Here is a 25,161-nt window from a genome sequence, read left to right as displayed (position 1 = left end):
GAAGGAACCTCTGTCCCACTCCATGGGAGAGGGTCACTTCCTGGGGGGCACTGTCTGTGGGGGTTGGGGGCCTTCCTCTGCTCTGAGCTGCTGCTCCAGGGAGGCTAGATGGGCCTGTTAGAAAATCTCAGGGCAACATGGGCACCTCTTGATGCCTCCTGAGATTGCCCCACTCCCAGCTGGTCCACAGACTGGACAGATTCCGTGTGGGGCTGGGTTGTGATGGGGGAAGGGGACCAGGCAGCTGCAGGAGGGGATGTGGTTTGCTGGGCATTGCAGGGAGCTGGCTTTGCTCTGACCGCGGTAGATTTGGGCTGGAGGTTGCAGAGAAACCATCTGATGGGAAGAAAGGGGCTGAGCACTTCACAGGCTTCCTGGGCCTGCAGCCCCCGGCGCAGTTCCTCATTCCGCTCGCACTTGGGCCTCAGGCTCAGTGGAGCTCAGCACCAGGGCGTTGGTGGCAGTGCTGAGGGGCTCCCCATTGCGCTGTCATGGCATCTGCTTTCACCGTCCTCTTCCTCGGTGAGTATCCGAGACAACCAGGACGTTTGCCCATGGGGGGATCTGAGACCAGGGCGTGTGTCCATGGGGGGACAGATCTCAGTCCAGGGTGTAGGATCCAGTTGTTCTGGTATCTGGTCCCTAACGACCTGTCTCCTTTCCAGGCTACTGGCTGGTCGGCCGGAGCGGGGTGTTGGGAGGTGAGTATCTGTGGGGAATGGGGCACCTGGGGGAATTTCCATGTTAAGGATGAGGGATGGGGTGAGGGGTGCAGATCCCACAAAGGGATGATCCTGTCAGACTCCTGCTCCCCTCCACACCCAGAGGTGGGGACTGAGACCTCGTCCCACTCATTACAGGGATGGGCACCACACAGGGTGTATTCACCGGCACTCAAAGCTCTGCCCCCCAGGAAATACAGAGTGAAGGCACCAGCCACCCTGCAGCACCCCCGAACTATGCCCAGGGAACTGGCCGTAGCCCGGAGGAATGGGTCAGTCACAGCAGGGCTGTAAGGGGACACGCAGAGGGACTGGAGCAAGGCACCGTTGTGTCTCACCCTCGGCTTGCTGCACACACATGTGTCACTGCTTTGCTCATGGGTCAGGCTCAGCCCGACCCGGCGTTCGGAACATCCCCTGAACGGCTTTGGAAATATCCCATCCCCAAAGGGGCCCCTGGCACCGGGCAGAGCAGAGCTAAATCCGCAGCGGTTGAGAGCAGTTTGGGCCGGAGCAGAACCGGAGTTTGAGCCCCAGGGGTGGGCAGGAAAATGTTAGAACAACTGGGGGATTTTGCAAACGAGTTCTTTTGCAGGGGGTGGGGGGGGGTGCTGTCCTGGGTGCCGCTTGCTCAAAGGACCCGAATTTGGACCAGGAACCCTACAGGGTAGATCCTAATTCACCTCCTAAGTGCCGTGGGGCAAGGGCCAAATTCTGATCTCAGCCCCCTGGGCTCAATCGGGAGTTACCACTGACTTCAGCGGGGGCAGGGCTGAATTGACTCTGGAGAAATGAAGGAATCTGAGACTGGAAATCTCCTTCCCCCCTGCTGTGTCTCTCCCAGGCTGTGAGCCGCGGGGCCAGGCCTGCACCCCAGGGTCAGGCGGGGGGTAAAACGCTGGAGCGACAGATGGGTGAGGGTTGAATCAGACGGACGTGGTTTGTGTCACCCCCACTTACTGCCTGTTTGTTTGTGAATCCAGAGAGGTCCCTCCCCAAACCCTCCATCTCCATCAGCCCCGGTGGGGTGATCCCCATGGGGGGAAACGTCACCATCCAGTGTTGGCATCAACACCTGGGCATGAGGTTCCTCCTCTACAAGGATGGAGACAGGAACCATCTGACGTACATGGACCCTGATGGTTATGTGGCTGAATTTCCCATCACCAGCGCCAGACGGGAACAGGGGGACAGCTACACCTGTTCTTATAGCTTCAGAAGAGGACCAGCTACCTACTCGGAGCCCAGCGACCCTGTGCAGACCATTATAGCAGGTGAGGGGCCCAGCCCGGCACCTCGGCTCCAAGCCCCACACCCAGCCAGGCCCCCAGGGAGTCTCCGTGAGCCCTGACCCCGCAGAGGGGACACCTGGCCGGGGAGTGGGGACGGAGTCACTGGGGGGTTCCCCAGCCAGTGGGGAGCAGCAGCCCTGGAGACTCGGGGCAGGGAGGCTACTTTAACGCTGCCCCTTGTGGGTAGGAGCCGTGAGTTGCTATTTAATCCTGTGATCCCCTCCCCTCTGTTCTCCAGGCCCCACCGCAGGCAGGGCCCCGGCCGGAGCTGAATGAGGCAGGGCCTGTGTCATGGAGTCCCCGGGGGATGCTCTGGATCTGCTCCCTAGGAAGCCAGGCAGGACTCTGGGGAGTCTCCTCTCGGTGAGCAGCCTGTCTGCAGGACACACAGCTCACCCGGCTTCCCCCTTCCTCGGTCTGATCTTGGAGCATTCAGCATCCTCTGCCCCTCCGTGCGCTTCCCACAGCCGGTCCACCCAGGCGGGGTCGTGGGGAAGCCAGAGGGTCCTGCCCCCCAACTTCGCAATCAGACGTAACTCTCAGCCAGCCAGTAAAACAGAAGGTTTATTAGACGACAGGAACATGGTCTAAACCAGAGCTTGTAGGTACAGAGAACAGGACCCCTCACCTGGGTCCATTTTGGGGGGCAGTGAGCCAGACAACCCCATCTGCACTTCACTCCATGTCCCCAACCAGCCCCAAACTGCCTCCCCATCCAGCCCCTCCTCCTCTGCGCTTTGTCCCTTTCCCGTGCCAGGAGGGCACCTGATTCCTTTGTTCTCCAACCCTTTAGCTCTCACCTTGCAGGGGGGAAGAGCCAGGCCATCAGTTGTCAGGAAACAGAGGGTTGGCCATTCTCTGTGTCCAGACCCCTGCACACACCTGCTCTCTAGGGCTCTGCAACGATCATACACCCTTATCCCACCACCTAGATATTTAAGAACTGCCTAGGGGAAACTGAGGCACCCCCACACTATTCAGAGAAAACATTAAGAACAGTCCCCCTTCATCACAGCCTGCAGGAGAAGTGGTGGCTTGGTGGACACGGTGCTAGGCTGGGACCCAGGAGATCTGGCCCAGCTCCTGGCGCGGCCACACACGCTATGTGATGGGAGCACATCGCAGTTTTCAAAAGTGTCTTTCCTTGTGGGGGTGCCTCAATCTTGGGGGATCTCAGGCCGAGTGCCCACAAACCGAGACACCCCCAGTTAGTGGAGACCTCTGCAAACACTGGCCTCAGTAGCGCTGGATTCCTTGTGTTGGGGGACCATGTAGGGCCCCAGCCATGATCAAGGCCCTATTGTGCCTGGCACTGCATAAACACAGAGTGAAGAGACAGTCCCTGCCCCTGGAAGCTCACTAAGGAAAGTTAATCTGTCTGTGCCTCAGTTTCCCCCCTGTAGAATGGGGATAAACACCCCTCCCTGCCTCCATGGGAGCTGGGAGGGTGACTCTCTTCCTGTGTGGGGCTCAGCCCCCTGCTCCTCTTCCCCCCTTTGTCCATCGCTCGCTGCTCTCTCCACCACCCTCCTCCTGCCAGGTGAGCCTTGCACCAGGGGTGGGGGTGAGTTGGGCAGGGCGGGGGAGAGGGAGCCGCGCTCAGGGGGGTGGGGGTGGGGGGCAGGGAGTGGGGCAGGGCGGAAAAGGGGGAGCCACTCTCCAGGGGTGGGGGTGAGGGTAGTGGGGGTGAGGGGGGCAGGGGGTGGGGCAGGGCCCCTGGTGAGTGGCTCCACTGCTCCTTCAGGCTCCAGCAGCAGCTGCTCTTCCCGCCCCCTGGTGGCACAGACCAGTCACTGCAGGAAATCAGACTTCGGGTCCGGTCAGCGTCACTGCCAGGTTCCCTTTTCAACCAGACTTTCCTGCTGAAAACGACACCGGCAACCCTGGGCCCTGCGGTGCCGGGCGCCAGAGACCAGCCCATGAGTCGCTCTGTGTCCAGGGCAGGCCGGACACAGTGAACGAGGCAGGGGTCACACACGGCATATGAGGATCCCAAGCACTAGGGAGCCGCGGCTCGGTGTCTGTGGGGCTGGGAGTCCAGCTTGCAGGGCCGGGATTCTGGGCCGGGGACTCTGGGATCTGGGAGAGAATCTCTGTCCAGGACCTCTGGATCTGCCCGTGGCTGGGGAGGCCGGGGCTGGGTGGGTGCCCGGGTCTGGCTCTCACAGCCTGTCTCCTGTGCGCAGATCCCAGCTTACCCAGACCCTCCATCTCTCTGAGCCCCACTGGGGTCACCGCCCCAGGGGCAGACGTCACCATCCAGTGTCAGGGTCCACGCTGGGATGTGAGGTTCTGCCTGCACAAGGCTGGAGACCTGAACCTGCCGCGACACATGGACCCTGCTGGGGACGGGGCCGAGTTCCACATCCCCACCGTGGGTTGGCAGCACGGAGGGAGCTACAGCTGCAGCTACCGGCCCTGATCCAAGCCCTTCGTCTCCTCGCAGCCCAGCGACCCCGTGCAGCTGGTGGTAGCAGGTGAGGGGTCCGGCTCCACGTCCCCGCTCCCAGCCCCATCCCCAACCGGACCCTCGGCAGCTTGGCACTCAAAGGGTGCTCAGAGCCAGGCTCTGCCCTGAGCCCAGCAGAGGGGATCCCCGGCCGGGGAGTCACTGGGGGGTTCCCCAGCCAGAGGGAGCAGCAGCCACTGGAGATTTGAGGCTGAGGGGGGATCCTGGCCCCCAGACGGCTGTCCCCACTCCTGGGACACACAGAGGAGTCGGGGCCCAGAGGCTTCTGAGCCAGCACTGCCCCCCCCATGAATGACAGTGATGACTGAAGCTGAGTTGCGGGGGGGGGCAATCACTGTCACTGTTTTAGCCCCTCTCCCTGGCCCAACAAACACTGGTTCTATTCCCTCAGAGGGAACTGACCCAACCCAGCCTGGAGTGGCGCCGGCTCCCACCTACCCGGGCAGCACGGGGCCAGGTACTGGGGCCACGGGGGAATCACCATCAAACCAGCCCTGGAAGGTTCATGCTGCCCAAGGAACAGCCCCCAGGGGTTGAGGCTGGTTGGGCGGGATGGGGAAAGTGACTCCTGGTGCATGAACCCAGACACCAGGGGGAGGGGAAGCCCCTGCCCCTCCCTCCGCACCAGACCCCCAGCTCCTCCGGCACCTCCTGTCCTATAGGTTGCTGCCTGGAAGCGACTGGAGGATCCCAAGAGAGGACAGGATCTGGGAGTCCTGGCTTTGGGGTTGGGACAAGCTGGATGCCCAGGCGGGTCCTGGGGCTAGGGTTGCCAGGTGTCCGGTTTTTGACCCGAACACCCGGTTGCAAAGGGACCCTGGCGGGACAGTTAAAAGTCTGGTTGGCGGCACCGCGGGGCTGGCAAGGTCCCTGTCTGCTGTGGCTCTGCGCGGCTCTCGGGAAGCAGCCGGCATCTCCCTCCGGCTCCTAGGCACAGGGTGGCCACAGGAGCTCTGTGCACTGGCCCCGCCCCAAGCGCCGTCTCCGCAGCTCCCATTGGCCAGGAACTGCAGCCAATGGGAGCTGCAGGGGGCAGCACCTGTGGGTGGGGGCAGTGTGCAGAACCTCCTGGCTGCCCCTCCAGCTCCCAGACATGCTGGTCACTTCCTGGGAGACGCCTGAGGTAAGCGCCACCCGAGGCCTGCACCATGAACCCCCTTCTATACCTCAATCCCCTGCCCCAGCCCGGAGCCCCCTCCCTCACCCAAACTCCACCCAGAGCCCACACTCTGCACCCCTGTCTGCACCCCAACCCCCTGCCCCAGCCCAGAGCCCCGGGCCACACTCCCAACCCCTCGGCCCCACCCCCTCATCCCTGGCTCCACCCAGAGCCTGCCCCCCCAGCCACAGCCTTCACCCCCTCCTGCACCCCAACCCCCTGCCCAGCCCGGTGAAAATGAGCGAGTGAGTGAGGGTGGGGAGAGCGAGTGACAGAGGGAGGGGGATAGAGGGGGTAGCGGGTGGGGCCTTGGGGCAGGGGCAGTTCTTCCACCTCGGCAACCGCTCAGTTAGGGAAACTGAGGTCCCAGAGCCAGACCTGTGAGACAGGTGGGTTGGCGACTCCGCCCCGGGGCAGCGCCAGCTGCTGATCTCCTGGTCCGAGCTGCCGAGTGACTCTTCCCTTCCCCCACAGCAGCCCCCCCGGGGCGCCCGGATTTCACCCAGGCCAACATCGCCCACCTGGCGCTGAGCGCCGCGGTCCTGCTCGTCCTGGGACTGATCCTGGCTGAGGCCTATTACAGCTGCCCGAGGGGGGCACCCTAGGTTACCGGAACTGGACGCAGCACTCCTGGCCTGCCCAGCGCCAAGCAGAGCAGGACTCTCATTGCCCATGACTTGCACGCTGCACCTCTGTTAATGCAACCTCTGTTGGCTTTGGAACAGTTCAGTGACGGGGTGTTCCACTCACCACGCGGCTGGCGCCTCCTGCTGGCCGTTCTGGGGAACAGCTCGATGCCCCTTCCCGCGGCTGCCTGGTGTCCCTCCGCCTCTCTCTCTCTCTCTTGCTCCAGCAGCTTCTGCTGCCTCTTCGTGACTCGGCCCCTGCGGCGAGGTCACGGCGCGCGTGTTCCCCGGTTCAAAGTCTCCCTCCGCACCAGCGGCCTCAGGGAGACTCCCCTTCTCTGCCCAGCAAGAGCCACTCCCCCAGGCACTGGCAGCGCATGGACTCTGGTGGGCAAAAGGCGGAACTGCAGCACTTCTCGACCAGAACATATTTTATGCGGGAAAAATCAAGATTATGAGGGACAGATTAATTCTGCGCATTCGCAGATGCACAGAATTCCCCAAGGAGTAAAGAATGGTGAATGGTTCCAACACTGGTGTGACAGGTTGCCCCCCACTCCGGGGATGCCACCTGATGTACTGGGGTACCACAGAGCCCACCCGTTCCACCAGCCTGGGCTCCCTCACCCTGTCCTGCTGAGCCAGGCCCTCAAGCCTTCTCCAGCATATACACACACAGGTAGGGACACACTAGCTGCGGAAAGACACAGACACTGAAATCAGCCCTTTATGGGAAAGCTTTCAGCTAAGGAATTGACCTGCACTCAGGTACACACCCTCTTAGGGTGCAAACCCAAAATTGTATTGTCTTGCGCTGCACAGAGAACTGTACTGTCTAAGCTAATTGCAATTTGCCTCCTCCCTTAATGTGGAGGAAGATATGCACAGTTTTGTCCCCCCACTCCCCAGTAATGAGGTCCACATACTGGGTTTTGAGAAAACAAAACAAGTTTATTAACTACAAAGGATAGATTTTAAGTGATTATAAGGGATAGCAAACAGAACAAAGGCAGATTACTGAGCAAATAAAACAAACATGTAAACTATAGTTTAATACATGATAGAAACTGGCTACAAGCAGTAACTTCTCACCCTAAATGTTTTAAGCAGGTTGCAGAGTTTCTTGAAGACAAACTTGAAGCTCCAGGTATTCCTTTCACAGGCAAGACACCTTCTAGCTGGGTTCAGTCCTTTCTTCCCCAGATCAGTTTTAGGTGTCTTCAGCAGTCAGCTTGGGCAGGGATTCAGTGAAGAACCAACCCTGATGATCTCACTCCCCAGCCTTAAATAGGATTTACATAAGGTGGGAATCCTTTGTTTCCCAGTTTGATCCCCACCTCCTACAAGTGGAAAACTACTATCAGTCCAAGATGGAGTCCAGTACCAGGTGACATGATCACATGACCCTGCTGTGTTAAAGCAGCCATCAGTCAAAGGTGGTTTGGAGAATCCCAGGAAACGTCTCAGGAAGGTGGGAGATTAGCATTTTCAAAGTCCTATTGTTTCCCCTAATGGATCATTGACCAACCAGCCAGACTGATGGCCGTTTTGTGTGTGGGCATTCCTCAGGTGCAAACATTTTTGTAATTGGTACATTGAAGTTAAGAATATTGACTGATACAGAAATGATCCATGAATACGAATAGGATAATCACATTCAGTAAATCATAACCTTTCCAATGACAGGTTTCAGAGTAGCAGCCGTGTTAGTCTGTATTCGCAAAAAGAAAAGGAGTACTTGTGGCACCTTAGAGACTAACAAATTTATTAGAGCATAAGCTTTCGTGAGCTACAGCTCACTTCATCGGATGCATTTGGTGGAAAAAAAGTTTTTTCCACCAAATGCATCCGATGAAGTGAGCTGTAGCTCACGAAAGCTTATGCTCTAATAAATTTGTTAGTCTCTAAGGTGCCACAAGTACTCCTTTTCTTTTTGCGAACCTTTCCAATGATATCGTACATGACCCATCTTGTATAAAATACAACTTAGTAATGTCATATTCATATCAAAAGCATATCTCTATGAAGAATATGAAGTGCCACAACTGGGTCAGTGGGGATCCTACCCAAACACACCAGCCTGTGCTTTGGCGACAAAACTGGACGAAAGTCTGGTGTCCCTGGGCTACTTCCTACCACAATCTGGGTGTGGGGTGGGGGTTCCGCAGCCCAGGGGTCCTCTGTCTCTGTGGGGTACACTGCGGACGACAGTCCTGGCACCACATCTCCAGGGTTGGTCTCCCCCGGGGGCAAGGCACTGCACAGAACAGGGTCAGCTCTGGCATTCAGCAGCAGGCTGGAGACATGTGCCTCCTTCCCCTGCAGGGCCCTCCCTTTATACTTCCTGCTCCACCCTGGTATTTCTGGGAAGGGGGCGGGGCACATTTGGTTCCACCCCCCAGGGGAAACATAGTGGTCCCTCGCTTTCACATCCAGAGGGAGGCTGGTCTGCTCACTACACCCCGATTATATGTGGAGCCTTCATTTTATCCTCCGTTTCTCAGTGTATTATGTGATGGTACAGCCAATGGATGTGCTATTTCCTATACAATTAACAGATGTTCCATAGACTGGAGTTGCAGGATTATCGCAGTATAGGATAGATAAGTAGGCGTGAGGAGTGTGTATTAGATATTAGTAAAGCACGATTAATAGCAAGGCCTACAGGCTGAGACTTGTACAATTTTAGCTTTGCCAGACTAGGCCAGAGGCTTAAGATGATTGAGTGACCTAGCAATAACGATAAGGCCAAAGGTTACTGCATAAGATGTGCCAACAGATGAGGTTATGGAAAAATGTCTGTCCTGACTGCAGGATACCTGCCATGCGTAGCTGCACGTGAGATGAAAAGGAACTACAAAAAACCTAAGAAAAATGGGGCAGACCAATAATCATGGGGAGCGGAAGTGCAGCTAAAGAAAAGCGGGTTGACGCCTTGTGATGAAGCAGTGGATTTTCTTAGTGTTGTGCATGAGTACTGTGTGTGCCTCAGTTTCCCCTGTGTGCGGCGTGTGTAATGAGGTGGTGGGAGAGGGGGTTTGCTGGTGCAGAAGGCCAGGTGTGACCTCGCCTAGCAGCCTGGACCCCGGATAATGGCCTGGACATAATAGAACTTAGCAACCGGTGGCCCAGCCCGTCTTGGGAGCCGGCCAGCTCTGGCCAGTGGGAGGACAAAGGATGGAAGAGAGAAGGCCCCGGTGATCTGTTTTCCCAGAAGGAAGACAAAAGCTGGAGGTGGGGCTGTGAGGAAGGTGATATAAGGGGGTCAGCTGGAAGAAAGTCACTTCTGGACTGGGGACAAAGAGGGGTCTGGCTGCACCTGGACTGGGACACACCCAGCTGGACGGTGCTGAGACTGGCCAGGCCCGAGCCCCTGAGAACTGCCTGGGCTGGGTTCGGCTGTACAATAAACCCTCCTGTTTTACGCCAGCTGAGAGTCCCTGGGGGAGGCTCATGAAGGGAGCCAGGCAGGCTGAGGCTCTGAGAGGTGCAGTTCCAGGAGATGGTGGAACCTAAGGCTTAGCCCCCAAAAGAGAGTGGACCCCGAGAAGGGCTGTCAGACTGAGGGGAGTTCCTCCCGGGGATCCTACAGAGCCGAGAGAGCATGTGGCGCCTGTGAGTCCATGACACACCTTCATGCATAAACGGTGAGGTGGCAAAATTTGCAGATGATACAAAACTACTCAAGTTAGTTAAGTTGCAGGTAGACTGTGAAGAGCTATAAAGGGACCTCACGAAAGTGGGTAACTGGCAACAAACTGGCAGATGAAATTCAATGTTGATCAATGCAAAGTAATGCATGTTGGAAAGCATCATCCCAGCTCTACATATACAATGATGGGGCCTCAATTAGCTGTTACCATGCAAGAGAGAGATCTGGGAGTCAGTGTGGATACGTCTCTGAAAACTTCCATTCTATGTGCAGCAACAGTCAAAAAAATGAACAGAAGGTTGGGCATCATTAAGAAAGAGATAGATAATAAGACAGAAAATATCATATTGCCTCTATATAAATCCATGGTACGACCACATCTTGAATACTGCGTGCAGATGTGGTCGCCCGATCTCAAAAAAGATAGATTGGAATTGGAAAATGTTCAGAAAAGGGCAACAAAAATGATTAGGGGTCTGGAACGGCTTCTGTATGAGGAGAAATTAAAACTTTTCAGCTTGGAAAAGAGACAACTAGCGGGGGATCTGGTCGGGGTCTATAAAGTCATGACTGGTTTGGAGGAAGTATGGAAGGAAGTGTTGTTTACTCCTTCTCATGAAACAAGAACCAATGAAATTAATAGTCAGCAGGTTTAAAACAAACAACAGGAAGTATTTCTTCACCCAACACACAGTCAGCCTGTGGAACTCCTTGCCAGAGGATGCTGTGAAAGCCAAGAATATAACAGGGTTCAAAAAAGAACTAGATAAGTTCATGGAGCATATGTCCATCAATGGCTATTAGCCAGGATGGGCAGGGATGGTGTCCCAAGCCTCTGTTTGCTAGAAGCTGGGAAAGGGTGACAGGGGATGGATCACTCGCTGGTTCCCTGTTCTGTTCATTCCCTCTCGGGCACCTGGCACTGGCCACTGTCGGCAGACAGGATACTGGGCTAGATGGACCTTTGGTCTGACCCAGTGTGGCCGTTCTTATGTGTTAGGTGTAGTCAGAGCTACAATATCAAAGAGGGAAGACCCAAGGGAAACCCCAGCAGGAACCATCCCTCTAGCGACGCTTGTCTATTGAGAGGCTCATCGGAGCCGAGAACACCAGGGAGGATGTGAAGATGACCATGGCTGTAATTGTTGCACAGGGTTTTGTAGGATTTCTCTCTGCAGGACTTTGCTTAGCAATGGGGCCGGCACTGATGGCCAGGGAAGAGGCCCCTAGTGACCTCTGCCCCAACTCCCTGCAGCTCAGCGCCCCCCAAGCAGTGCACTGGGGTATCAGGGCCAGCACTGACCGCCAGAGGAGAACGCCCCTCTGCTGAGCCCCTTCCCCGGCAGCATAACACCCCCTAGTGCAGCAGGGGTATTGAGGCCTGTCATGGACTCACAGGGGGTGCCCACTCTTGGCCCCGTGCGGTCCCTGGGGGGAACCCCCTTCAGTGTGACAGCCCTTCTCGGGGGTACACTCTTTCTCGGGGGTTAGGCCCCTCTGCCTCTTGGAACCGCACCTCTCTAAGCCTTAGCACACCTGTCTCTCGCCATGGGACCCCTCAGGGAGTCCCCTCACTCTGGACCCCCGGGGCCCCCACTCCCAGAGGGAATAATGCCCCCCAATCTCTAGCCTGGAAAGACTCTCAGCCTGGCCTCCCTCCGCACAGCACATCCCAGTCTTCCCTGCATCCAGGTGGGCTCTGCCTGGTCCCTCTCTCCAGCCCTGAGCCCCCCTGCTTCCCAGCTGGGCGTCTGATCTCACTGGCCTCAAGCCCCACCTCTGTCCATTGTCTTCTCTCCAGGTGTCTTCTCTCCTGGGGCCCCTCTCCCCTCTTCTGTCCTCTGGCCCCTCTGGCTGGAACCGGCTGGTCTAGTCACCGGGGTCCTCTCTTCACAGCCCCTTGTCCTCCCACTGCCCGGACCTGGCTGTGACTCCCAAGCTGGGCCTCCCGGTCACCAGTCGCTGGGGTCTCCATTCTCCAGGCCATTGGCCGGGGTCCCAAGTTCCCTCGCCGGTCCCCTGTACCAACCAACTCCCTCTCCCATCACCTCCTTAAACCAGTAACTTCCAGGGAAACTGAGTCCCACCCCCTCTGCATGCAAACAATTAAAAACAAGGAGAAAACAAGAAAATCCCCCATTTGGTCACACTTGGATGTACTGTGCTGAGGGAGGCCAGGCCTGAGGATTTGGACGTGTTTGGGGCTATGTTTCCCATCAGCAACGTGCACCAGGAGAATGTGTCATCCCCCAGCGACCCCGTGCAGCTGGTGATGATAGGTGAGGGGCCCAGCTCGGCATCCCCGTTCCCAGCCCCACCCCTAGCCAGACCCTCACAGGGGCTCGGTGCCAATGGGACCCTCAGAGCCAGGCTCTGCCCTGAGCCCTGAGCCCTGACCCCGCAGAGGGGAGTGGGGACAGAGTCACTGGGGGCAGCATAGAATCAAAGAATCATAGAAGATTAGGGTTCAAAGAGACCTCAGGAGGTTCTAGTCCAACCCCCTTCTCAAAGCACGACTAACCCCAACTATATCATCCCAGCCAGGGCTTTGTCAAGCCAGGCCTGAAAAACCTCTAAGGATGGAGATTCCACCACCGCCCTAGGGAACCCATCCCAGTGCTTCACCACCCTCCCAGTGAAATTGTTTTTCCTAATATCCAATGTAGACCTCCCCGACAGCAACTTGAGACCATTGCTCCTTGTTTTGTCATCTGCCCTCATTGAGAACCACCCAACTCCATCCTCTTTGGAACCCCCCTTCAGGTAGTTGAAAGCTGCTATCAAATCCCACCTCGCTCTTCTCTTCTGAAGCTGGAGGCCGGGGCTGGGTGGGTGCCCGGGTCTGGCTCTCGCAGCCTGTCTCCTGTGCACAGATCCCAGCTTACCCGGACCCTCCATCTCTCTGAGCCCCACTGGGATCACCGCCCCAGGGGCAGACGTCACCATCTGGTGTCAGGGTCCGCGCTGGGATGTGAGGTTCTTCCTGCACAAGGCTGGAGACCTGAACCCGCTGCGACACATGGACCCTGCTGGGGACGGGGCCAAGTTCCACATCCCCACCGTGGGCTGGCAGCACGGAGGGAGCTACAGCTGCAGCTACCAGCCCCGATCCGAGCCCTTCGTCTCCTCGCAGCCCAGCGACCCCGTGCAGCTGGTGGTAGCAGGTGAGGGGCCCGGTTCCACGTCCCCGCTTCCAGATGGACCCTCAAAGGTCGGCACCCAGATGGGATGCTCAGAGCCAGGCTCTGCCCAGAGCCCTAGGACTCGCCTGGACAGGGAGCGGGGACAGTGTCGGCGGGGGGTTCTCCAGACAGGGGGGAGGAGCAGCCGCTGGAGATTTGGTGCCAAGGAGGGGGGATCCCTGCCCCCAGGGGGAGCTGCAGAGCAGGGGCCTTTCCCAGGGGATGCTCCCCCGGCTGCCCCCGCACTGGGGACGCACAGAGGAATCTGGGCCCTGGGGCTGCCCAGCCGGCACCGTCCCCAGCCACAAACCCCCCTCCCCGGGACTGACAGTAATGATCGATCGATGCTGAGTCATGGGTGGAGGTGGATCAAGGTTTCCTGGGGCCCTGGGCCAGAGCAAGGGGGATCCCTCCCCACCCCTTCCACCTGCGTCCCTCTCCTGTCCCACCTCCTCGGCCCGAGGCCCCGCCCACGGCCCCGCCCCTTTCTGCCCCTCCCCCAGACCCCGCCCCTATTCTACCCATGGTCCCGTCCCATTCCATCCCTGCACTGCAGCCCTGCAACCCATTTGCTACTTTCTGCCCCCCCCAACTGTGGCCCAAGACCGGAGAAGCTCCATCCCCCCACCCCGGCCCAGGGGCCCAGCGGGGAATGAGGGTGGCAGCTTCTCCGCTCTTCCGGGCTCGGCAGCAATTCAGCAGCAACTGCTTGGGGCGGCAAAATTGGTAGAGCCGCCCCTGGCTCCAGGGGCCCCCACTTGGCCAGGGCCCCTGGGCACACAGGCCCCGTAGGCCCAGTGGCTGATCCACCACTGGTTGCAGAGGGTGCAGGGGCGATCCCTGTGTCCGTGTTTTGGCCCCTTCCCCAACCCCGACAGACGCTGGTTCTGTTCCTGCAGGGGGAACTGAAATGCTCATGGTCAGTTCAGTCATGGGGAGAACCCCCCAGATCCACCCCCAACAGATCCCTCCCCTGCACTCACAGCCCGCCCCCAGTCCCAAGGCCTGGGGAAAGGTGGGTCTTGTGTGACTCCTGCACGTCACAGACTCTATTTCCGACCCCGGGGCGGGGGTCAGAGCTGCAGGGGGCCCACTGGTCAGGCTCCCTGGCTGGCATCAGGTGGGGCGGGGCGGGTCAGGTGATCTCTCATGCAGCCAGGTCCTGAGCTATGTATGGGTGAACCCCCTGCCCCCAAGCCCCATGGGCAGGCAGTGCCAACCCAGGTAGGAGACAGACTCCCAGAGAGACTGAATGAAGGATGAACAGAATTGGGGTGGAGGGGAAGTGGGGGGCTATGTCTCCCCTGTTTAACTCTTGTCGATAGCCGGGTGAGAATTTCTCAAACCCACCATTTGGGTGAGCCCCAGCAGGGTGGTGGCTCTCGGGGGAAGTGTCACCATTCGCTGTGAGGGTTTGCATTTTGTGTGTGGGCGTTCTTTCTGCATAAAGCTGGACACCCGAACCCGCAGGTGCGGTCGGTGCCTGATGGGACCGTGGCTGAATTTCCCATCCCCAGGGTCGGTTGGGAAAATGGAGGGAATTACACCTGCGACTATCAATCCATAGTGGATCAGAGTCACTGGTCATAGCAACCTTGTAAAGATCATTGTAGCAGGTGAGAGGCCTGGCTTAGTGTCCCAGCCCCACACCCAGCCAGACCCTTAGGGGGTCTCTGTATCAATGGGACCCTCAGAGCCAGGCTCTGCCCTGATCCCTGGGCCCAGCAGAGGGGACACCTGGCTGGGGAGTGGGGACGGAGTCACTGAGAGGTTCCCCAGCCAGAGGAAAGAAGCAGCCACTGGAGATCTGGGGCAGAGGAAGGGGGGATCCCTGCCCCCAGGGTGAGCTGCAGACCAGGGGGGGCTTTCCCAGGCAACACATCAGTTAGGGGGTGATTGGTGAAGCTCAAGGTTATAAACCTCAGTGGACAGTAGAGGCTTGCACAGTCCCCTACAAGTAAGTGGTGGTGCTGTGCACAGAACCCAGGAGTCCTGGCCCCATCCTCCCTGCTCTCCGCACTAACCCCACTCCCCTCCCAGAGCTGGGGAGAGAACCCAGGAGTCCTGGCTCCCAACTCTCCCAGCAAAGAACCCAGGGAATGAATGGACCCAAGAGACTGGACTCTGTGTGATGGGAGTCTGTTGCGGTTTTCAAGTGTCCTTCCTTGTGGGGTGGCCCCAATCTTGGGGGATCTCAGGGTATATAGGGTCCCAAGAACGAGGGAGCTGAGATGCGGTGTCTGTGGGGATGGGAGCCCAGCTGCAGGAGGGGATGTGGTTTGCTGGGCGTTGCAGGGAGCTGGCTTAGCTCTGACCGCGGTAGATTTGGGCTGGAGGTTGCAGAGAAACCATCTGATGGAGAAGAAAGGGGCCGAGCGCATCATGGGTTTCCTGGGGCTGCAGCCCCCGGCGCAGTTCCTCATTCCCCTCGCACTCGGGCCTCCGGCTCAGTGGAGGTCAGCACTGGGGTGTTGATGGCAGCGCTGAGCGGCCCCCCACTGCCCCATCATGGCGTCTGCTCTCACCGTCCTCTTCCTCGGTGAGTATCGGAGACAGCCAGGGCGTGTGTCCGTGGGGGGGATTTGAGACCAGGGTGTAGGATCCAGTTGCTCTGGGATGTGGCCCTTAACACCACTTTTCTCTCCAGGCTGCTGGCTGGCTGGGCACAGCACGGTGTGGGGAGGTGAGTATCAGTCTGTGGGAGGGGTGGTAACATCAAGGATGGGGGAAGGGATGTGTGGCGTGGGGAAAAGAGGAATTGAGCCCTGAACCTTCCCCAAAAGTCAACCTAAACTCGCCCTGTGAAGACCTGTCACAGTTCTCCTGTGCCCCGACCCCATGGAGTAACTGGGAGCCGAATCTGGCTCCCGGGCTCTGACAAAGAAGCCAGGATTTGAACCGTCCACTGGTTCAAAAGTCTGCCCCACCCAGGTTCTGAGGATTGGTGGGGGGGACACGTGGATTTATTTCAGCTCATACAAACACTAACAGGGCCCATCCGTGGGCTCTAGATCCCCTCGGGGAACCGAAAGTTTCCTGGTCAGAGCAGCCATGGGGGAGAACCCCCCAGATCCACCCCTGCCCTGAGATCCACCCCCAACCGCTTCCTACCCTGCACTCACAGCCCCCTGTTCCCAAGGCCTGGGGGAAATTGGGTCTTATGTGACTCCCATCGGTCACAGACTCTATTTCCAATCCCGGGGCGGGGGGCAGAGCTGCAGGGGGCCACTGGTCAGAGTCCCTGGCTGGCCTTAGGTGGGGCTGGGGGGCAGGTGATCTCTCATGCAGCTGGGTCCTGAGCTATGTATGGGTGAACCCCCTGCCCCAGAGTCCCATGGGCAGGCAGTGCCATCCCTGGTAGGGGACAGACTCCTAGAGAGGCTGAATGACGGATGGACTGAACTGGGGCGGGAGGGAGGCGAGGGTGGGGTGGGGTGTCTCCCTTGTTTAACTCCTGTATCTTGTTGAAAGCAGGGTGAGAATTTCTCAAATCCACTGTCTGGGTGAGCCCCAGCAGGGTGATAGTATTCGGGGGAAGCGTCACCATCCGCTTGGAGGGTCGGTACCCAGGCATGAAGTTCTTTCTGCATAAAGCCCTGGGCCTAGCAGAGGGGACGCCCAGCCAGGGACGGAGTCACTGTGGGGTTCCCAGCCAGTGGGGAGAAGCAGGCACTGGAGATTTGGGACAGAGGAAGGGGGGATCCCTGCCCCCAGGGGGAGCTGCAGAGCAGGGGGGCCTTTCCCAGCCAACACATCTGTTACGGGGTGATGGGCGGAGTTGAAGGTTATAAACCTCAGTGTCTAGTAGAGACTTGCACAGTCCCCTACAAGTCAGTGGTGGTGCAGTGCACAGAACCCAGGAGTCCTGGACCCCATCCCCCCTGCTCTCACCCCACTCCCTTCCCAGAGCTGGGGAGAGAACCCAGGAGTCCTGGCTCCCAGTCCTCCCAGCAGAGAAGCCCGGGAGTGAACGGACCCTGGAGACTGGCCTGGCTTGTCTCCTGCTAGGGAGCAGAGCTCTGGCCCCCAGGGGCTGGGGTTGCTCCGTGTCTCATGTTGTTAGCCCAGGGCTCAGAGGAAACTCCTGTCCCCTGTGGAAAGGCATCCAGGAGCCCGTCCCCAGGGCCACCGGCTCTGACCCGCCACTGAGGCCGCGTGGTGAAGACAGGCCCCAGGACTGGGTGACGGGGTTTGCATCTCACGGCCTATCTGCTTCCCCCTGCAGAGCCCAGTTACCCCAAACCCAGCATCTCCCTGAGCCCCAGCCAGGGGGTCTCCCTGGGGGAAGCCGTGGCCGTCTGCTGTCAGGGGCAGCACCGGGGCATGCGGTTCGTGCTGAATAAAGAGGGACGCCATTTCCGAACTGTGGATTCGGACCTTTTCGCTCTGTTTTCAATCAGCAACGTGAGCCAGGAGGACGGCGGGAGCTACAACTGCTCCTATCACAGCAGATCAGAGCCGTCCGCCAGGTCATCCCCCAGCGACCCTGTGGAGCTGGTGGTGAGAGGTGAGGGGCCCGGCTTGGCTTCCCCGTTTCCAGCCGCACCCCAAGCCCCAGCCAGACCCTCACAGGGGCTTGGTGCCAATGGGACCCTCACAGACAGGCTCTGCCCTGAGCCCTCATGCCGCAGAGGGGATGCCCAGCTGGGAAGCAGGGACGGAGTCATAGAATCATAGAATATCAGGGTTGGAAGGGACCTCTGGAGGTCATCTAGTTCAACCTCCTGCTCAAATCAGGACCAATCCCCAATTTTTGCCCCAGATTCCTAAATGGCCCCCTCAAGGATTGAATTCATAACCTTGGGTTTAGCAGGCCAATGCTCAAACCACTGAGCTATCCCTCCCTCCGTGGAGCAGCAGCCCCTGGAGACTTGGGGCAGGGAGGTAACTTTAACGCTGCCCCTTGTGTGTAGGAACCGTGAGTCGCTATTTAATCCCGTGATCCCCTTCCCTCTGTTCTCCAGGCTCCACCCCAGGCAGTGCCCCGGCCAGAGCTGAATGAGGCAGGGGCTGCAGGGGAAGTGGTGGCTTGGTGGACACAGTGTTGGGCTGGGACACAGGAGATCTGGCCAAGCTGCTGGCATGGCCACAGACTCTGTGTGATGGGAGCATGTCATGATTTTCAAAAGTGTCCTTCAAAAGGGCCTCAATCTTGGAGGATCTCAGGCCAAGCGCCACAAACCAAGATGCCCACAGTTAGTGGAGACCTCTGCAAATGCTGGCCTCAATAGCGCTGGATCCCTTGTGTTGGGGGAGCATATAGGGCCCCTGCCATGATCAGGGCCCCTTTGTGCCAGGCGCTGCATAAACACAGAGTGAAGAAACGGTCCCTGCCCCTGGGAGCTCACTAACAAAGTGAATCTGTCTGTGCCTCAGTTTCCCCTTGTGTAGAAAGGGGATAATGACACCTCTCTGCCTCCCAGGGGGCTGGCAGGGTGACTCCCTTTCTGTGTGGGGCTCAGGCCCTGTTGTGCTGGGTGCTGGAGACAAGCCCGTGAGTCGCTGTGTGTCCAGGGCAGGCCAGATGCAGTGAACGAGGCAAGGGCCACAAACGGGCATAGGAGGATCCCAAGCACCAGGGAGCCGCGGCTTGGTGTCTGTGGGGCTAGGAGCCCAGCTCGCAGGGCCAGGATTCTGGGGGGGGGGGGAGAATCTGGGATCTGGGAGAGAATCTCTGCCTGGGGTCCTCTGGATCTGCTCGTGGTTGGGGCTGGCCGGAGAGGCTGGGGCTGGATGGGTGCCCGGGTCTTGTTCTCAGAGCCTGTCTCCTGTGCGCAGATCCCAGCTTGCCCAGACCCTCCATCTCTCTGATCCCCAATGGGGTCACCGCCCCAGGGGCAGACGTCACCATCCAGTGTCAGGGGCAGGGCCGGGACGTGAGGTTCTTCCTGCACAAGGCTGGAGACCTGAACCTGCCGCGACACATGGACCCTGCTGGGGACGGGGCCGAGTTCCACATCCCCACCGTGGGCCGGCAGCACGGAGGGAACTACAGCTGCAGCTACCGGCCCCGATCTGAGCCCTTCGTCTCCTCGGAGCCCAGCGACCCCGTGCAGCTGGTGGTAGCAGGTGAGGGGCTTGGTTCCACATCCCCGATCCCAGCCCCACACCCACCTGGATCCCCTGGGGCTTTGCACTGATGGGACGCTCAGAACCAGGGTCTGCCCTGAGCTCTGGGCCCAGCAGAGAGGACACATGACTGTGCAGCCAGGACAGAGTCACTTGGGGGTTCCCCAGCCGGGGGTGAGCAGCAGCCACTGGAGGTTCGGGGCTGAGGGAAGGGGGATCCCTTCCCCCAGGGGGAGCTGCATGGAAGGGGGCTTTTCCCAGGTGGATGTTCCCCCGTGTTGCTCCCGTTCTTAGGACCCATAGAGGAGTTTGGGTCCTGGGTCCGGTGCAGGGGACAATTACTGTGGAAACAGGTTGTGGTGCCCAGGGGTGGGTGGGGCTGAGACATCAGGAGGAGGGGCAACCCCGGACCCACAGGACCCCCTATACCCCCTGCTCTGCAGGTCGCTGCTTGGAATTTGCTGGGGGATCCCAGGGGAGGGACAGGATCTGGGGGACTGGGCTGTAAAATTGCGCCCAGAGTCCTGGGGTAATAACCCCCCCATTATTGGGCCACATGACATCCCCGTGTCAATAGGAGTGAGCATTACCCAGAATTCCCTTGGTTCTTGCTTCCCCTCCCCCACTGGGGTCTCAGGGAACCCCCTGACCCTCCCCCCAATAGATGTTCTGTTGCCTGTGGCTACGTCCTGGTCCCCAGAGCCCTGGGCACCCGAGTGGGGGGTGGCAGCTGATGTCCCAGCCTCCCCCGCGCACACTGTCTGGCTGTGTGTGTCAGCAGCCGAGAAGCCCCGGTGATGGGCTCACTGCACAGCAGACAGGCCGGGGCAGAGGCACCTGTGGGGGTGGACAGAGGGGTCCTATGGGGACAGGGAGCTGGGGTGGTTCCCTGTTGTGGGGGGCTAAGACCCTGAGGCTCTGATTGTCCCAATCCCCTGGCCTGGTCCTGGGGTGCCGGGTGTCTCGGGCAGTTTGTCTACCCGGGAGCCCCCTTCACCGGGGAAGCTGAGGCTCAGCCCCCTGGGGAAGCAGGACATAGCCTCACCTGAGGGGTCTGGCCCTGGAGAGGTCTCAGAGCCGCAGCGCCTGGGAGACCCCCCAGAGGAGGACTGGGCCGGCCCTGCTGGATGGGGGGGGGGTTGGGGGCTCCACTCCTGGGGCAGCGCCAGCTGTTGCTCTCCCTGTCTGAGCTGCCGAGTGACTCTCCCCTTCCCCCCACATCTGCCCCCTCAGGGCGTCTGGATTTCACTAACACCAACATCGCCCGCCTGGCGCTGGGCACCGTGGTCCTGCTCGTCCTGGGGCTCATCCTGGCTGAGGCCTATTACAGCCGCCTAAGAGAGGTGCCCTAGATGAGGTGACACCCCCTTCTGAGCCCCTTGCTCCCCCCAGGACTTGGGTCCAGGGTGACACGGGCCCCTCTAACCCACTGTCTCTCTGCACACCCAGGAGTCTGGATCTGGCCATGCAGGGAAGAGGATCTCCCCAGGGGACGAGCTGCTTCCCCTTGGGGGACTGAGACGCCGGCACAAACCCCCCTGCCCCCAAATACCCCTGCCTCAGAGAATCCCCTCCAAACAGCTCCCGACCTGACAGCAGCTCCCCAGGATTGAACCCCCAATGCCTTGTGTGACACTGCACTCCATATGTTTATGGAAATATGCTTGTGAGTGTAAATATAATGTAACTGGAATATTCTTTAAGCAAAAGGTCTCTTGGAAGGTATCATTACAAAACTTATGATCTTTTGAGTGTGGTCATCCTATTTGTAATCATGTATCATTCTTGTATCTAAAACTCGAAATATGACGTTAACTCTGAAGTCAATTAATGGTGGTTTAGAATCTTGATGGTCCCCATTGACTAGGACAATTGGCTGTAGATGGTTTATTTACCTGCAAGCCTTCTCGTGGACGTGGGGGCCAGCCTGTGGGTAATGAAGAAGGAGGTCTCACAGGGACATGTGACCACGCCACCTGATACTGGAATCTATCTTAAGCCTAGTGCTTTTCCATTTAGAAGGGGTGGGAACCCAGAGAGAGACAAAGGAGTCCCGCCTTCGGCCAAATCCAAACAAGGGGGTGGAACAGAACAAAGGGGGCTGCCAGACATGAGGAATTGCCTAGTTACCACCTGAGCTAGAACAAACAAGGGCCGTACCAGGGGATTGGGCCCAGACTAGGCAGGAGTCTAGTCTGGGAAAGAAGCTTATTGGAACATCTCTAAGGGGGAGATTTACCTGTATTCAGTTTCTTAATGTATTAGGCTTAGACTTGCATATTTTGCTTTGTAACTTACTGTTATTACTTGAAACCACTTAAATCCTACTTTTAATACCTAATAATATCACTTTTGTTTATTAATTAACCCAGAGTAAGTGATTAATACCTGGGGGAGCAAACAGCTGTGCATATCTCTCGATCAGTGTTATAGAGGGCAGATAATTTATGTGTTTACCCTGTATAAGCTTTATACAGAGTAAAATGGGTTTATTTGGGGTTTGGAGCCCATTGGGCGCTGGGTGTCTGGGTGCTGGAGATAGGTGACCTGCTGAGCAGGGTTTGGTCAAAGCCTGCAGCTTTGGGGGTGTGGACCAGACCTCGATCTGTGTTTGCAGCAGACTAGTGTGTCTGGCTCAACAAGGCAGAGTTCTGGAGTCTCAAGCTGGCAGTAGAAAATGGCTCAGAGGTAATCTCAGCACATCAGGTGAAAGTCCCAAGGGTGTCTCTCTGACTGAACCCGTCACACCGTGAGTACGAGCTCCTGCGGTACCAGCTAGAGGAGTCGCCCCTGGGCTGGGCACACTGGACTCCCTATGGAGCAGAGCCTGGAGGGTGATGGGGTCCCATTCGCTGGCCCAGCCAGGCTGGTTCTGCCCAGGGCTGCCAGTGGGGAGCAGGGACAAAGCAGGGCTCATCATGGGGAAGGCACCACCTGCATCTGCGGGGAGCCCAGAGCACTGGGGAGCCGGGCACTCGATAACTAGCCCCTTCCCAGCCGGATTCCCAGCACCACCCGCTCTGCCCGCTCCCTTTCCTTGGGGCTGGGCACCCGGCATTTCACAGCCACGGTCACCCCACCTGCCTGCCACCTGCCACATCGCAGCCAGCTCCTGCCTGGGGGTCCCCATTGAGTCTAAACTCGCCACCCCCAGTTATGGCTTCCCTCTCAGAAACCCGCCGTCGTCCCCTGTCCATCCAGGGCCTCACCGGGCAGGGTGCGTTTGGCCCTAGCGCTTTTGCAACCCACAGCTGGGTAGTTAAATCCCCCAGGACCACCAGGGCTCATCACCCAGCCCTGAGCTGGGCCCCTCCCTCCATCCCACAAAATCCCATTCTCTGCAGCATCCCTAGACAGAGCCCCCGGTCCCCTGTGTGTGGGGAGGCTGCGTCTGGCCCTGGCAATGGAATAACTGCACTTACTGCACCCCCAGTGTCTGTCCCCCTCCTCTCTCTGCAGCAGGGTCCCCCAGCCACTTTTCTGTCCCCACTTTCCCCCAGACCTCCGCCTCCCTGTATTTCTATTGTACAAACCCCCAGAGCTTCCTGCTCCTCTGCCCCCCAAATCTCCCCACCCCAGGGGGTGGCTGTGATACCAGAGCCTCCAAATGTCCCCAAATGTTGCAGCCGACAAAGGTGAGTGAGAAGTTCTGGCAGCGTCACGAGAACCTGGATGAATGAACGTTGGGGGGAAAGTTGGCGAGACACAAAGACGGGATTCGTCCAACCCGACCAGCCGCCGGACAGACCCTGCGGTCCGGGCTGGGGCCCGCCTGGGACACGGGAGAAGTTGGGGAGCAGAAATCCATGACCCAAAATTGGGATGTCGGAAACGAGGCCTCATTGGTGGATAAAATATTGCGGGGACAGGCTGTGCCACCCACCACCCTTTGGGGCCTTAAAGAAAGAAACTCGCTTCACCCTCCTGGCTGCCACCCCCCATCTCCTGGGCCCCCCGGGCCGTCCAGACCCTGCTCCACGGAGACGTCCTAAGCAGAGGGACCCCGACACCATCACCCCTCCCCCGGCTGAACCCCCAACCTGGGAGGAAACAGGGTCAGACTTTCACAGCAGCCGCAGCGACGCCGGCTCCAGCCCATCTCCGCCGGCTCCTCTGCCCCCCAGGACAGTCGCTAGTATCTCTGGGGCCAGCAGGGAGATGCCCAAACCCGGGGGGTTTTCCAGCTAGAGACTCGCTCCAGTGAACGGGGCCGGAACAAACCCCTCGTTTCACACAGCGCCTGCCACAGCTCCCTGGTTCCTGCTCTGCTGGGTCTATCACAGCCGGTCCCAGGGGTCACTGGGGGGTTTGCTGTGGGGCTGAGCAGGCTGCAGGCTCTGGACCCCGCCCCTGGCCCATGTTTAACCCTGTTCAGTGTGGGGCAGGGGCTGGGGGGTGTTTGCACCTCGGGCCCTTTATTGCCTCCCCATGACACAACAGGGCCCAGAGTGATTTAGCCGCCAGCGCTTCTGGGCTCCCCCATGGTGGGCGTTTGGGGAGCCGAGCTGGGAGTTTGAGGGAAGTAGGTTGGGGATGTCGGGAGGGGGGTTGAGGGAAGAGGGGTCAGGATGGGGGCAGGAGTTTGAGGGCAGACAGGCTCCCCGCAAAGGTCAGAGCCAGGGGCCAGGATTGTTTGGGGAAGTGAGGGGGAGGGGGCAGACGGTGCTCCCCAGGAGGGAGCTGCCATTTCCACCCTCAGCAGCTTCCCCTCTTACTGCCCCCCTCCTACTCCTTCCCCCTCTGTCCTGGGTCCCTCACTTTCTTTCACCTCAGTCTCCTGCCTCCACAACACCCCACACCCCCCTCTGCCCCAGGGAGGGAGGTCGGGGTGTGTGAGGCGATAGGGGATGGGAATAGGGCAGAACAGGGGAGGGGACAGGGGCATGAGTGGACACAAGAGTGGTGAAGGGCCATGGGATGGGGGCGGAATTGGGGGGGATGGGGATCTGATTTGTGGGACACGAGGAAACTACAGAATGGGGGATGGGACTGTCACGGAGTCCCCGGGCCATGCTCTGGATCTGCTCCCCACAAAGCCAGGCAGGACTCTGGGGAGTCTCCTCTCTGGGAGCAGCCTGTCTGCAGGACACACAGCTCACCCGGCTGCCCCCTTCCTGGGCCTGACCTCGGAGCATCCAGCATCCTCTGCCCCTCCGTGCGCTTCCCACAGCGGGTCCACCCAGGTGGGGTCCTGGGGAAGCCAGAGGGTCCTGCCCCCCGACTCCGCAGTCAGACGGGATTCTCAGCCCAACACTAGGAGTCGAGGTTGAATTTAGCAGTGTTAAATCGATTTAAACCTGCACCCATCCACACGACGAAGCCCTTTTTTTTTACTTAAAGGGGTCTTAAAATCAATTTCTTTATTCCACCCCCGACATTGGGATTAGTGCTGAAATTGGCCTACCCAAACAGGAGGTACGGGATCTGATCTCTGTATGGGCAGATGTGGCCATGCAGAGCTCATCAACAGAGGTGACCATGATGGAGTCTCAGAATCGCAAAAGAGCTCCAGCATGGACCGAACGGGAGGTACGGGATCTAATCGCTGTATGGGGAGAGGAATCTGTGCTATCACAACTCCGTTCTGGTTTTCGAAATGCCAAAACATTTGTCAAAATCTCCCAGGGCATGAAGGACAGAGGCCATAACAGGGACCCGAAGCAGCGTGCATGAAATTTAAGGAGCTGAGGCAAGCCTACCAGAAAACCAGAGGCAAAAGGCTAGTCCGGGTCAGAGCCACAAACATGCCGTTTGTATGATGAGCTCCATGCCGTTTTAGGGGGTTCAGCCACCACTACCCCAACCGTGTGCTTTGACTCCATCAATGGAGAGGGAGGCAACACTGAAGCAGGTTTTGGGGAAAAGAAAGCTGATGATGATGAGGTTGTAGATAGCTCACAGCAAGAAAGTGGAGAAACCGGTTTTCCCGACAGCCAGGAACTGTTTCTCACCCACTCCGCAAAAAGAAAAGGAGTACTTGTGGCACCTT

General features: G+C 58.6%; 4 protein-coding genes across 20 annotated transcripts in view; 3 read left to right on the top strand and 1 right to left on the bottom strand.

Annotated features, from left to right (window-relative positions):
* Positions 1-20,918, top strand: part of LOC119847133 (immunoglobulin superfamily member 1-like) — a 660,993-nt gene extending 640,075 nt beyond the window's left edge. The window contains 6 exon segments of the mRNA XM_043501169.1: positions 4,201-4,491; positions 12,795-13,085; positions 17,329-17,610; positions 18,882-19,172; positions 20,406-20,544; positions 20,863-20,918. Coding sequence (XP_043357104.1) covers positions 4,201-4,491; positions 12,795-13,085; positions 17,329-17,610; positions 18,882-19,172; positions 20,406-20,524 — 1,274 coding nt within the window. The 3' untranslated portion in view covers positions 20,525-20,544; positions 20,863-20,918.
* The window catches only part of LOC119847459 (leukocyte immunoglobulin-like receptor subfamily A member 6), a 652,437-nt gene extending 631,519 nt beyond the window's left edge, over positions 1-20,918 (top strand). The window contains exons 5-6 of the mRNA XM_043501221.1: positions 6,118-6,239; positions 20,622-20,918. Coding sequence (XP_043357156.1) covers positions 6,118-6,239; positions 20,622-20,765 — 266 coding nt within the window. The 3' untranslated portion in view covers positions 20,766-20,918. The remainder of the gene's footprint in view (positions 1-6,117; positions 6,240-20,621) is intronic.
* Positions 1-25,161, bottom strand: part of LOC119846859 (immunoglobulin superfamily member 1-like) — a 597,460-nt gene that overhangs the window by 505,715 nt on the left and 66,584 nt on the right. The window lies entirely within an intron of this gene.
* On the top strand, positions 47-9,330 carry LOC119846945 (T-cell-interacting, activating receptor on myeloid cells protein 1-like). Of its 3 annotated transcripts, XR_006276718.1 has the most exons (5): positions 53-522; positions 666-701; positions 1,706-1,847; positions 7,595-7,740; positions 9,084-9,330. XR_006276718.1 is itself a non-coding variant. In XM_043501258.1 (4 exons), exons 1-4 carry the CDS (start codon positions 492-494, stop codon positions 7,671-7,673), a joined length of 288 nt encoding a protein of 95 aa, XP_043357193.1. In that variant the 5' UTR covers positions 56-491; the 3' UTR covers positions 7,674-7,889. The 3 variants fall into 3 exon arrangements, 2 of the variants coding, with proteins under 2 accessions (XP_043357192.1, XP_043357193.1); XM_043501258.1 differs by lacking the exon at positions 9,084-9,330 and having other exon boundaries at positions 56-522; positions 7,595-7,889; XM_043501257.1 differs by lacking the exons at positions 7,595-7,740; positions 9,084-9,330 and having other exon boundaries at positions 47-522; positions 861-1,755.

The sequence above is a fragment of the Dermochelys coriacea genome, chromosome 23, assembly GCF_009764565.3.
Source record: "Dermochelys coriacea isolate rDerCor1 chromosome 23, rDerCor1.pri.v4, whole genome shotgun sequence".
Classification (NCBI taxonomy): domain Eukaryota; kingdom Metazoa; phylum Chordata; order Testudines; family Dermochelyidae; genus Dermochelys; species Dermochelys coriacea.
Note: the sequence above shows the minus strand (reverse complement) of the source record. Positions and strands in the feature narration are given on the sequence as shown.

What these genes read in the sequence shown, in the direction of transcription:
- LOC119846945 (XM_043501257.1), top strand. Translation starts at nt 492, where the DNA reads ATGGCATCTGCTTTCACCGTCCTCTTCCTCG. An exon ending in TTTCACCGTCCTCTTCCTCG is followed by an intron (nt 523 to 665) that starts GTGAGTATCCGA and finishes TCTCCTTTCCAG; the next exon opens with GCTACTGGCTGGTCGGCCGG. An exon ending in CCGGAGCGGGGTGTTGGGAG is followed by an intron (nt 702 to 860) that starts GTGAGTATCTGT and finishes CACTCATTACAG; the next exon opens with GGATGGGCACCACACAGGGT.